General features: G+C 33.7%; 1 protein-coding gene across 5 annotated transcripts; it reads left to right on the top strand.

Annotated features, from left to right (window-relative positions):
- The first annotated feature begins 2,647 nt into the window (after positions 1-2,647).
- LOC130738662 (probable cyclic nucleotide-gated ion channel 20, chloroplastic) lies at positions 2,648-12,118 on the top strand. Of its 5 annotated transcripts, XR_009019524.1 has the most exons (14): positions 2,648-3,334; positions 4,387-4,809; positions 4,967-5,155; positions 5,275-5,373; positions 6,356-6,493; positions 7,339-7,581; positions 8,291-8,557; positions 9,242-9,387; positions 9,488-9,565; positions 10,296-10,425; positions 10,735-10,981; positions 11,132-11,407; positions 11,579-11,624; positions 11,702-12,118. XR_009019524.1 is itself a non-coding variant. In XM_057590756.1 (13 exons), exons 2-13 carry the CDS (start codon positions 4,402-4,404, stop codon positions 11,805-11,807), a joined length of 2,214 nt encoding a protein of 737 aa, XP_057446739.1. In that variant the 5' UTR covers positions 2,771-3,334; positions 4,387-4,401; the 3' UTR covers positions 11,808-12,111. The 5 variants fall into 5 exon arrangements, 3 of the variants coding, with proteins under 3 accessions (XP_057446739.1, XP_057446740.1, XP_057446741.1); XR_009019523.1 differs by lacking the exon at positions 11,579-11,624 and having other exon boundaries at positions 11,702-12,117; XM_057590756.1 differs by lacking the exon at positions 11,579-11,624 and having other exon boundaries at positions 2,771-3,334; positions 11,132-11,294; positions 11,702-12,111.
- Positions 12,119-14,057: the final 1,939 nt, after the last annotated feature.

Here is a 14,057-nt window from a genome sequence, read left to right as displayed (position 1 = left end):
TAGTCTATGTGAGATTTCTCAACAACAATAATAATAAAACATGTGTCTAAAATAACGAGTAGAGCTCACGAGTTGAGTTAACAAACACTTCCCCATAAATTTATTTAAACTCTACTCTCGAGTTTGACAACCTTGAATAAATTCTCTAATTTGTTATTTTAAAATTAATATTTAAGTTTATCCATATTACAATCAATTACAATAATATATTAGTATATGTTAATAAAGTTAATTTTTAAAAATAAATTAAATATTTCATAATTTTCAATATGTGATTAATTTTAAATTAAAAAATTGAAGGACCTGCGCAATGCACGAGAAACTTGCTACTACTAAATAGAGAATGGAAGTTTTTTTTTTTAAACTGAGAAAGAAAGTTACTTATTCCTCCAATTCAAAGGGGACGTGGATCCAAGGCTTTCGGTCATGCGGTTTAGGAGATAATGCTTTTGATGCAGAAGTGGGAGCGCTGCGAGATGGGTTGTATATGGTTTGGGATCATGGCTGTAGAGCCATAGTGGCAGAAGTTAATAGTAAGGAGGTCTTGGAGGGGATAACGAATGCAGCCACACATTCGTTCTGTCCAGTGTTACAAGAAATAGCTACTCTTCTCCGGCGGCCATGGAAAGTATCGCTTCAATGGACTCCGAGGGAAGGGAATACCGCAGCAGACTACTTGGCTCACCTGGGTACTACAACTAGTTCGTTGGGAGTGCATATTCTTGAGAGACCTCCGATGAAAGTTAAACCTTTTATTTTGAGTGACTCGTTTTCTTGCTTGTAGTTTTTGTTTTTTAGTAATTTTCCGATGAATAAAAAAAAAACAAATAAAATCCACTAATTTATCTTTTTTTCTTCCCTATTAAATGCTGCATTAAATGTGTCATTATTATAATTTTGAAAATATTTTTTAGAAAATATGTTTTGAAAGGTTTTTAATGAGTTACATTGACTGAATGTGTCCAGGGGAAAACTAAATTCAAGGAATTTTTTTTAAACTTTTATACCTAGATAAATTTTACTACCAAATTTCTTACTATTTTCTTCCCCATTCAAATGATGTATAAATCAAATTAACCATTTTTAGTATAATTTTGGATAAGAACATTTTTTTATCAAAAAAAAAGTATAATTTTGGATAAGAACATTTGAAAACAAGTTTCAAAGGTTAATTTTTAATGAATTACGTTGACTGAATCTCCCCAGGTGGAAGGCAGATAAGTGAGATAACTTATTCTAAAAGTTAAAATTACAAGGACTAACTAGAGTTAAGAGTTAAGACGGTAAGACCATATACAATGGTTCAACAAAAAATGTTTTGTTTACCCTTTTTCTATCCCATTTTTTCTCTTCCCAACACTCCACATCATCTTCTCTCTCCAATTCAACAAACTCTCAACAATTACCCACTCCAATGGTTTTACTTAACTCTCAACACCCTACCCCACCACTCACCCTATCCCACCACTTTTTTATTTCACATTTTTATTTAATTTAATATTTTTGTTTTTATAATTACATAAAATTACAATTATCGATTTAAATTAAATTAAAACAATTAACACTTAACAATTTTTTTTTAAATATAGACTATAATTTTGGGTGTTGAAATGGTAATTGTTGGGATCCATTTCAATACAAATGTTAATAGATAGATAAATAAGATGGTGAGAGAGATAATAAGAGAGTGAAAAAACTTGGTTTTTTTTCTGTGTCCAAATCAAACGAACCAAGTCTCTATTTATAGAGAAAAAAAAATCATGAATTTTGGTATAAATTTTTTTTCCATAAATTTTTTTTTTGATGAAATAATTGAGTTCAAAAGATAAGGGAAAACGAAATCCGGAGAAACGAATCAGAGGCAGACACGTGGCAGGGGAGGAGAAAAAGTCGTTTCTCTCTCCTGAGACAAGGCGCGTCACGCGCCTTGTCTCCGCGTGTAGCACACGCGCATGCGAGGGCCATTTAGAGGGCGCCACGTGGCGTCCCTCTCTCCTCTCAACTTTGTTGAATTCCTTCAACATTTCAGCCATTCCTCTCTCCTCTCAACAATCCTCAACAACCATTATACCTATTCAACAATCCTCAACACTCCTCAACATCAATTAATCACTACCATTGTATATGGTCTAAAGGCACACATCTCGTGCAGGCATATGTGGTTTGACCGAATAATTTCCAGTATTAATAAAAGAGATATTATTTATATACTAATTTCCTACAATTTTTTCTAATAAAAGAGATATTGTTTAAATACTAAGTTCCCTAGATTTTTTTTTTAACAAATGAGATATTTTGTTTTATAAAATTTTTGTAGAGTAAGTTATACAAATACAATTTCCCATATTAAAACTATAGCCCCAAATGTTAACTCAAGTTGTAAGAGTTAGGGGACATATGAGTTGAGTGGGGGAGATGTAATTCCTTGAGAGTGCAATTTATCTTCTTGATTAAAAAAAAAAAAACTATGGAAAGTGCAAGTGATACCATGAAACCATAGTATTGAGAATAGTTTGGATGCTATCATGTGATATAATATTGTTATATATTAAAATTTATATTTATTTATTTCTTTATAAATATTTATGAATCTCATATTTCATATGCATAAATACTAAATAGTGAGTACAAAATTGGTTAAACAAGTGATTGAAGGTTTGATTGTTAATTTTTGTGAGTGGAAGAATTTCCTTGGTCAGCTTCCTATCACTTAATGCGTTTGATAGTAAAATGTTATGATGGATTAATCTCACATCTATCGAATGTGGGAATACTTTGGTTAAGAAAAAAAAAAAACATATGTGTACAAAATTTCGAGCAGTGTTTACTGAATAAAGTGCTGCTAACCAGGGTGGTGACGGACTGACGGTTCAGAGCTACCTTCTACATACCAATATACCTGTGAAAGCTAAGTTACACTTACGTTTGCCTGAATTAAATGTAAAACCAAACACCATTGTGTTGCAGTTTGGTTCCTCTTTCTTACTACTTCATCTCATTAAACTATGAGCCAACGAACCTAGTCAAACAAACAGAAAAAGAAAAAGTAATCAAAAGCTTTATTTATATTATAATATCAAGTTTCAATGCCTTCATCATAGTACATTCTTGGCAACACTGCAACAAATCATCAAACTCAAATGAGAATTCCAGTTCTCTTATATCATCACTCACTGGTCACAAGAGATTTCTTTTGAATTTCCTAAAACTCTTCGCCTTGTCCATCAACTCTCTTCCTTGCATTGAGAATTTCCTTTCCAAAATCCTCCTATCATCAACATGCATGCTCTCAAAAAATTGGTGGGGTGTTGACTAAGGAATCCCCTTCAAACAGGTATTTATTACTAGTTACTACCATTGCTTTTGCATTAAGCTATTCTCATTATATGTTATAATTTTGGACAAAAGCACCATTGCATGTATATATGTTGTGTTTATAACTCTCCCATAAACACTAGCGGTGAATGATACATGCATCTCAATGATTTTGTATATCAATTTTGGTCAATGGATGTGTAATTGATTTCTTCCAAGCTTCAGAGGATTTTTACACAAGGGGATTGCTTACTTCTGTTCTAATCCAAGTTCTATTTCTTGTAAGAGGAACATCCCAATTTGATAAGTATATTTCACCTTGCAATTTAGGTACTCTTTTAATGTAAGCACTCCTTTTAATCTATCTTCGCATCCCCAGTCCCCATCCCACTCTCTTTTTTTTATGTTTCATAGTCCTGAAAAGTTGAGGTCTTCATCTGGAACAAATCTAAATTGCAGCCAAGAGGAGTGCTAACAACACTTTCTTCGTAACTCACTTTCTAACACTCTCTCTTTGATTGGTTAAAATTCATGTATGTTCCACCAAATTCGGAGTTGAGCCCATATAATTTAGTGGACCCTACATGAGTTTTAGCAAATAAAAGAGTGGTAGAAAGAGAGTGTTGCTAGCTCTTCTCTTGCGGCCAATTAAGTTCTGGTTATGACTTATGAATTACTTTGGTGCAAGGGAAAGAGAAAGCTAGTTTAGCTGAGCTTTGTAAGGGAATGAAAGGAAATCCTCTCCTTGTTTAGGAGATTTTAAAAGGGGGGAAAATGTTTGGCGTATTATGAAAACCTTCTAAAACCCCATATCTAGTTGGTTATATGAGTTACCCCAAATTGGGGGTTTTGTAGGATTTTAAACTTTCAAACAAGGGGAACTTCCTCTAAAAGCCTCCCCCTCCGCTCTCCTAAAAACTCTCAAACAAAGCATTTAGTGTTTCACTTTTTCATACTGCATTACTTAGTTATTGATGTACTCCCCTTCCAATTTTCAAGATAAATTAATTTACTTGATTTAAAGTTTCTGTATATGTACTAAATATTTTGTTAGTTTCACAAAAATTATAGAATTGTCAAGGAAGCATGGCCAGTTCTGAAAACAATGAGCATCCAACACTATTAGAAGCTGAGGAACAATCATATGGTGAGCCCTTGCATACAAGATTCCAAAGACTTGCATCCAACACACAAAGTGCATCATGTTCTATCTCCATTGAGTCATATGAAAAAGAAACTAGTCTTGTGAAACAAAGGAGTGGAACTGGAAATCTTTTGCAACAGAGTATTTGTTTAACCGGAAACAAACCAGAGGAAAGCAACACAGGTTCGATTTACTCGGATAAAAACTATGATAGAAATAATGAAAAATTACTGAGATCTAGGCAAGTGGGAATTTGTAATGATCCTTGTTTCACCACATACGCAACTAACTCCAAGGCTTCTCACTCTCAGCTAGTTTATCCAAAAGCTTCGACTATTTCTGATTCGAAGGTGAAAATATACTATTCTTTCTAGCATTATGTTGATTAAGCTATTTCTTCTATATTCAAACTATTTCCTATCATTTGTGGACATTTGGTTATTTGATTCAACTATACTTATGCGACTTGCAAGTGTCATATAATGTTAATATGTTGAATGTTCACAGTTCCATAATGCTTATGGAGATGCCAAAGGTTTTGCGAGAAATCATAATTCATTCTACTCTTCTTATGTTCCTGGAGTCATGAACCCTCACACTAAGTTCATACAACAATGGAACAAGGTCTTGGCCATTTTTTGCTTGGTTGCAATTTTTGTGGATCCACTATTTTTCTTCTTACTCTATGTGCAACGGGTATGGTTAGTTTCCTTTTATTTGTTTATAAGCTCTCGCAAGTTTTGGTTCTATTCATCTATATTTCCCTGCTACTTTTTGCAAATTTACTTTGCATTTTTCTTGTTTGTTGTATGCAGGATTTTAATTGTATTGCTATCAATTGGAGATTGACAAAAGCACTTGTTATAGTCAGAAGCATAAATGATTTTATATATTTCTTTAACATTCTTGTCCAGGTAATACAATAACTCCTATCCTTGGCACTTGGCAGCATGTTTTTACTTTTTAGTATAAAATGTGTCTTCTGTTTTTGTTTTAAGAAGGTTACTATTCTGATGAATGTATGCCTGAGTAGTTCTCTAGCACCAAAATAACTAATACAAGCCAAATGAAGTGTGATTACTTCTATTCAAAGACAATATTGTTATCCTATTGTCTAAGCATGCCTGTCATGACATCTGATTGAGTTACCCCCACTCATTTCATTACAGCCACACTCCATTCGAAACTATTTTCAACCTATTAATTGTGGAGTACATTTCCTCTTATCCACAAACTCAAGAGTATTCATTTATTTAATTTTGGAGAAGAATATTTATTATTTACATAGCTTATACACTCTTAGAATTTGGATTAGGTCTATCTCTACCGCAAAAGCTAGGTTAGAGGTGAGAAATGCTCTACCCTTTATAAGGATTTATTTGGCCGTATCTCTAGTCAATGTGAGACTTTTCAACACACCTTCTCACGCCCATGACTAGGCATTTGGAGCGTGGAATTTGTAGGACTGAATATCTGCGGGTGACCTATATATGAGCGGTCTCCAATAAACGGATCTAGAATTGACTCTCATATCATCTTAGAATTGAGGTTAGCCCTAACTCTACCCCAAAAGCTATGCCAGAGGTGAGGACTGCTCTACCCTTTATAAGGAGTTATTTCATATCTCTAGTCAATGTGAAACTTCTCAACATATACATAGCAATTGAAGAAAATAAAAAATGAAGTGATTAGTTGGCATAGATGATATATAGATTGGGTATAAGCTTATCTGCTGTATTATGTAGTGTTGTGTTGTGTCATGAATCAACTATTTCGAAAGCTTAGGTCAAAACACATGAATTTAAGTCCTGAATCTTAAATACGGTTGTTAAATTTAAGTCTGATTTGCTGCCTTTTCATCACTTAAGGCTTGAATAACTGAGTTGCCTTTTGCAGTTTAGGTTGGCTTATGTTTCTCCTGAGTCGAGGGTGGTTGGTGCTGGAGATTTAGTTGACCATCCAAAGAAAATCGCTCTTCATTACCTGAAGGGTTATTTTTTTATTGACCTGTTTATTGTGTTTCCTCTTCCTCAGGTAAATTTCTTCCCATGTACACTTCTTCTCTATGCAAACTTTTTTGTTTTGCTACTGATTTAGCTCATATTAACTTAGTATACTTGTCATCCAATTTCGAATGTGGATTCTGAAGTATGCATGCCTAACAGCTGAATATAGTTTCTTGTTGATGTTTTTCTTCATTTCCTTGAGATCATGTTAGTTGAAATCACACATATTCTGGTCAAATTCTACAGTAAGTGTTCTTGTCACAGTTAAATTATCAGTTATCTTGTATCTTTGACATAAAAGATAAACATGAAGATCGTTGGTGTTGCCATTTTGTTGAGATAACCAATTTGGATTTATTGGGGTTTACATATGTGAGATTCAGTTTATAAGGTTTCCCTCCAAATACATGGATAAGGGTTTCTAATGGATTATATCTTCTGCTATGCGCAAGGTCCAGGGAGGGGCCGGACGGACCAACTTTGTGGATCTAGGAAATCTTTGCATTTTTGCAAGAGGTTGATTCCACAGCTCGAACCTGTGACCGCAGAGTCACATGGCAGCAACCCTACCATTGAGCAAAGGCTCAATGCGAGGAAGAAGCTGTTAGGGTTTTGTATGATAGGTTCCATCGTAATTATTGTTGTCCAAAGCTGATTCTTCTATATAGCTGTTATGTGCATGTACAATTTCCTTTAAATTATTTGTCTTCCTTCCAAATTCCTGCTTTCAAAAACCTTTTCCACTTGAACTGCACACATACCACAAAGGTTTCTCCTTTTAGAGTGTCATTCTGAGGAATAAAATATCTATGAACATGAAAATGTGCTTGAGAACATGTGCTTGTCATGACATATGTAGTGAAATATGTGCAGATAATGTTATTGTTGGTCCTACCAGAATCCATGAGGGGAGCAAATTATGCTAAGAACCTTCTGCGTGCGGTGATCCTAGTGCAATACATTCCCAGATTATTCAGGTTTCTTCCTCTGCTAATTGGACAGTCCCCAACAGGATTCATATTTGAGTCGGCCTGGGCGAATTTCATTATTAATCTTCTCATCTATATGCTTGCTAGCCATGTTGTTGGCTCTTGCTGGTACCTCTTTGGTCTGCAGGTGAGTGAAAATAGCATTTTATGCATGTTTTTCTAAATTTCTTAATATTATATATTAATTAATATGATATAAAATATATATTTAATTATCACCAGTTCTCGAACTATTATAGCATGCAGTACCACTACATGTAGAAGTTGCTATGACCAATCAGGGTGGGTCCTTCCATAATGAAGTTTGTATTTTTCTCTTCAATAGGTTAAATATCCTCTTAATCAGCCGGATAAGATCCAAATCTGTTTGTGGATGATATATTAATATAATAATATGTAATGGGATTTATGGATCCTGCTTCGGTGCAGTGGATTTTCCTAAATTTCCTGCAATCACGACTTCGTAGCCATGTGATCAAGATTAGACGGTTCAAATTTAAAATCGGATTTCAGGTGTAGCATCAATCTCTTTAAACTTAATTCGTCAGATTTCGATCAGATGGTTATGAAGTCGTGACTGCAGTGAATTTAGGAAATTTTAATAGCTAGAAATCCAAATCCGAGATTTATAGGCTAAATGAAGTGCTGTGTCAATATAATGGTAGTATGTTCTGTGAAATTTAAGCCCTCTAATTGTTACTGCAATTTTGGTAATGAAATTCAACCATCCAAGTTGTTATTTTCATTGGGTGCTTTGAATAAGAGGGATTCGATTAGAATCAGGAATTTGATTCAGTAAACATTCAACTGACTAACTTTCTTCCTTTCTTTTCCAGAGGGTTAATCAGTGTTTTAGAAATGCCTGCCACAGTTCTAGTGTACCTGGATGCTTGAGATTCATTGATTGTGGGATTGACCATGATAGAAACTATCTCCAAGGCCCCAAATCAGAACAGTGGAACAACAATACAGATGCTATTGCTTGTTGGGGTTCCCCTTCCACTGGTTCTTTTGATTATGGGATCTATGGCAATGCTGTGCCTCTTACTACAAAAACAGACATGGTTACCAAATATGTATTTTCTCTATTTTGGGGATTCCAGGTATGCATTTCATTTATTTTATAATTATGTTCTCCTTTCGTAGTAATTTGGTACATATTTATGGTTAGTGGGGATCAGATGAACTAGTGTAAAGCTTGATGCGCCCGCACCACTCTATTGGTCAATGTAGAAAGTTATTTTGATCAATTTAAAAATATAACAATCATTATGTTAGTCTAGTATATTTCTAGGAAAATTGAAATGCAGAATTATGAATGAGCTTCTGATGTATAATGCTAGGCATGAGAACTTAAATAAAAGATTTAACTTTGGGATGAAGCTATTGATAGTACACTAGAAGAAAGAATATAAAAGAATTTTTGATAAGGTTATTTTCAACGGAACACTGACAAATCTCGAGTTCCAATGCACTTCGATCGAATCATTACTACCACTGTTAGTATTTCGGTTGGCTCCCTCCTCAATGTACATTCGCACGAATTCCGAGGCATAAAATCCAACAGATGTGATGGGTTGGATTGGACAAACGGCTTGTTACATTCAACCAATATTAAAACAAACACACTTAGTCACATAGGAACTTCAACTGTTGTGACATGACTCCTTTTCAGATAATATCAGTTTTCCACCTAATAACCAGGGATCAACTACTAACAATTGTTAGATAATGCACATGAATGGTCTAATATCTCTAACAATTATACAATATATGATTTTGCACAGCAAATCAGTACTCTGGCTGGTAATCTAACACCAAGCAATTTTGTGTGGGAAGTCCTTTTTACTATGGCCACCATTGGATTGGGACTCTTGCTATTTGCACTTCTCATTGGAAACATGCAGAATTTTCTTCAAGGTCTTGGACGGAGGTAGAACTTATCCAATACTGAAACTTTTAAGTAAACTTTGATCATCAATGGTTATAGTGTTGTTATATGCTTGATATATTTACTTCCACCCCTCTTACAGGAGACAAGAAATGCAACTTAGACGACGTGATTTTGAGCAATGGATGAGATACAGACGATTACCCGAAGATCTAAGAAGGTAAAAAGCTTCTCTTATTCATTCTTTTCATGTATTTGATTATTTCTTGATTCAAGCCATTGAGTGTTAACTCCCACTCCCCATCCCCTCCTTCAAACTCCTTTTTTGACAATGTATGTTAGAAGTTCCTGCTCCTAGACGCAAGGACTGTTTTGCATGATATGACTAGATCAAATAACTTCTGCAGGCTTATTTTAGATTTTGAATAGGTAAAGGATAATTTAAAATTTCTTGTTACATGTATTTTTTCTTTCTGCAAATATGTCCATGTTTTTTATGGGGTAAAATTAAATATGATTAATGACTCGGGGTATTCTTAGCACACATAACGTGCATAATATGAAAAATAGCTGCTAAGACCATCTTACTGGGGATCTTTTTAAATTAATCTCCTAGATCTAATAATGAAATTGATATAGCCAATGTACGTAATGAAGAGAAAACCCGGCTTTGCCTAAGTAAGAACTCGGCTTCGAGTCTTGTGAATGGAAAAACCCCCGCTGAGAGAGCTAGTTAGCCCCACCAGAATGTGGGTGATCCCAACTCAAAAGAGGATTGCCTTCCGAGGAGGATACTTGTATTAGACCAAAAAAATAAGAGCAATCTATAATATAGCATGAGTTTTATGAAATTGCATGTCTATTTTTTCTCATTTTTATCTAGGTATTATGTCATATGAAATATCAGATCAAGCACAACATATAAGTCATACATAATGTTTGTCATGCAGGAGAGTAAGGCAGGCTGAACGGTATACTTGGGCTGCGACACGGGGGGTGAATGAAGAAATGCTTATGGTGAATCTTCCAGAAGATCTCCAAAGAGACATTAGACGTCACCTCTTCAAATTTGTTAAGAAAGTAAGCAGTAGAATACTTTTTATAATCACACCAATTTATCATGCTTGCACCTTGAGTTTAAATATGTGGTTTAGATCTTAGGTGAACTTAAAAATCCAAGCCAACCTGTTATATTTGAAATTCTGATTTCCTTTTGTCTTTGCTTGTAACCTGCTAAAACTGGGTCTAAGTTTAAACGTGAAAACCATTTTGAAGGAAAATTTTAATGCATCTTCATCATGACACTAAGCAATGGTATGTATCTAGGGCCATGACAAACAATCCTGAAATCCCATCTTTCTATCTTCTGAGGATCTATAATACTTGCAGGTTCGATTATTTTCCCTGATGGATGAGCCCATCTTAGATGCCATTTGCGAGAGACTAAAACAAACTACATACATACAAGGAAGTAGAGTTCTGAACAAGGGTGGTCTGGTAGAGAAGATGGTATTCGTGGCGCGTGGAAAATTGGAGAGCATTGGAGAAGATGGAACTAGAGTTCCATTATCTGAAGGTGACGTTTGTGGTGAAGAACTTCTGACATGGTATCTTGAGCATTCTTCTGTCAGCACAGGTATCTCAATGCACATTAACTACAAGATTCTTGTTAAATTAATATTCTAGTTAAAATAATCACCATGGTTATCAATTTGATATTTTGATTATAACAACAACAACAAAAGCCTTATCCCACTAGAGGTCGGCTAATTTGATTCTTCTGCAGATGGGAAAAAAATTAAACTTCCAGGACAAGGGTTGCTCAGCAGTAGAACAATAAAGTGTTTAACAAATGTGGAAGCATTTTCACTCCGGGCCGCAGACCTTAGAGAAGTCACACTTCTGTTCACAAGATTCTTGCACAGTCCTCGTGTTCAAGGAGCCTTGAGGTCATTCCCTTGTTCTGTATCTGGATTTAGGTTCAGGCGTTCAGCATAATCTTCTTGACCAAATTAGTGAAATACAATAATGAATAACTAAGACAACGAGCCTTGGCGCAACAGTAAGTTTGTTGTCATGTGACTTTGTAGTTACCGGCTCTAGTAATAACACTAAGTTTGCTCTTTTACAATAATGAAAGACTAATGTCAATAGACACAAACACAGTTCTATCCTCAGTTCCTCATATTTTTTTAGAATTAGCACATTCACATGTGTTTTATTTAACACCTAGGATTCAACTTCATCTTCCACATGAAAAGAGAAGGGGAATTTTACAGGTTGAAAGCTCAATTTCTGTTTTCACATCCATGGATGACATAACTTTGGAGCTCATTTCATAATTGTGTTACTTTAGGTATGAATCACCATATTGGAGATCCCTTGCAGCAACACGCATTCAGGTTGCATGGAGATACAGGAAGAAACGTCAAAATCGCGCTCATTCGTCATTATCAGGTTGAACATTGAGGAAGTGGGTTGTACTTGTACAGTTACTAATGCAGAACCTGTGTAGAAGATTTAATTTTCAGTTCGATTAGGATTCATATCAAAATTTAAATTGTTTCAATATAATTGTAGGAAGTGGTTCGTCACCTCATTCCTTAACTATGAAGATTTGATATGGCTCATAAAAATTAGAGCACTTTTGGTGACTATTCATTTACCGTTTAGTGCGAACATCTACACTGCATTGTGAGGATAGGTCGATGTCGCCAGTCATTTACTGTTTCCAGCCTCTTAATATATACTCCTTGGAGGGAAGTTTTTTATTTTTTAAAACTACCTTATTTGATTCAAACTTTAGGAGGAGAGTGAAATTAATGGACTACATTGCCCTCTCCTAAATCCATATTGACTTCCTTAAAAAATTAAGGGATTTGGAAAAGAGATAACTTGAAAAATGTCCTTTTTCATATGTTGAAATCTATATAAAAAAATTGAAACAGAAAACTAAAATTGTACTTTGAAACATAGTGTTTGGTGCTTATACTCTTAGAGCTCATTTGATGGTTATAATAGGCTAAAATATGATAGAATAAGAGAGTCGGATAAAGTAAGATATGATAAAAGTATGATAATCTCTTATTTTATTTTTTGTTTTAAACAGACAATATAATGATATAATATGAAATCAACCATTAGAAATGAATGGAATTTTCATCCCGATAAAAAGTACATAATAGTTTTTAAAATATATTTTCAAAGTAATTTCGAAATAATGTTAATTGAGTAGTAGCAAGTGATAAGGTAAAAAGTTGTATATTCTTATATGACTAAAACTGATTTTTCACCATTTATACATTAGTTCATTTTTAATTAAATCTATATAAATAACTAAATATTTTTTAGTACGAGCAACTAGCATATATAAATAATAAAATCAATATATTATTAAAATTAATATTTTCACATTTATAAATTAATATATTATAAATTATAAAAAAATATTGAAATAATTTTAATTTGGGCTGAGGGTACTGAAAAAGAAAAAAAAATTATCATATCGGTTGTTGGTTTGTAACCCAACTCATGATACTATTTACACATGATAAGATAAAGGACAATATTACATTATCATACCATGCTGACGCAGAATATGCTGGTTATAGCATGAGATGAATACACTATCACATCAGCCTCCCTATCCGAACTACAAAACTTTAAAGGGGACTTATATTAATGCATATATATTGTAAAATGACATATATTTTTTGAAAAAAAAAACTCAAGTTACACTGATATGTAATAAAGGAAGGAAGGAGTAGTAGTTTAGTTTGAGTTGTAAACATCAATATTTTAGTGAAGTTAGTTCCATAATGATAATTTTTCCATCTTCAAAATTTAACTCAAGACCCTTATTTGAACCAATCACATATAATACAATTTGCTATTTAACTATATTCATGAATTTCAAAAAAAAAAAAACTATATTCATGTGTTAATTATGTATATTTGACCTCTTCCTTTTTGTTGACTTAGCAAAATACCGTTAGTAGGAAAAAAAAATTTAAAGGTTCATGCATTATAGGTGTACAATTATCCAATGAAATTCCCTCGAATTAAAAAAAATGCTAGTTTAATTAAAATATAAAATTTAAAGTATTTATTCCTCTTATATATAATAAACTACATTTTTTTTAATAATGTTACGTTTTTAAATTCTTTCATTAATACATTGGAAAAATAAATTTCTCATTCCAGGAATTAATCCTTGAGACTTCTTCCGCCTAACCCGTACATTTCTAAATTCTAATCCAACCTGTAACCGGAAAAAGAAAAATTATAATCCAACCATTTCATGGTCAATATTGTTTGACTGACCAATTCGTTATAAGTTGTAAATGTAATTCACGAAAACAGAAATTTGAAACAAGTCAAGGTTTCGTTTAAATTATTATCATTTTTTCCAGGCCTGCCGATGACCCAGTAATCCAGTATGTATATGTGATTATTTTAAGATTCAAATGTTATAATTGACCAATAAAAAATATATAATTGACATAAATTGTGACAGTTAATTGACATAATTTTACAATCTATGGGAAGGTAGTAATAACAAAGCCGGGACATTACAATTTATGGGAATCACATCAAGGGTAATGCTCTAACTTCTCCGTCGCAACAAATTTATGTCATTAAGATTCGGAAAGAATCTCAAACTCTTTAGACCCCGAAAGAAAGAAAATAACTTTTTACAATCCACCTCACAT

Source organism: Lotus japonicus, chromosome 2, assembly GCF_012489685.1.
Source record: "Lotus japonicus ecotype B-129 chromosome 2, LjGifu_v1.2".
NCBI lineage: Eukaryota > Viridiplantae > Streptophyta > Magnoliopsida > Fabales > Fabaceae > Lotus > Lotus japonicus.
The sequence above is the reverse complement of the archived record's forward strand: the minus strand, read 5'-3'. Positions and strand labels throughout refer to the sequence as shown.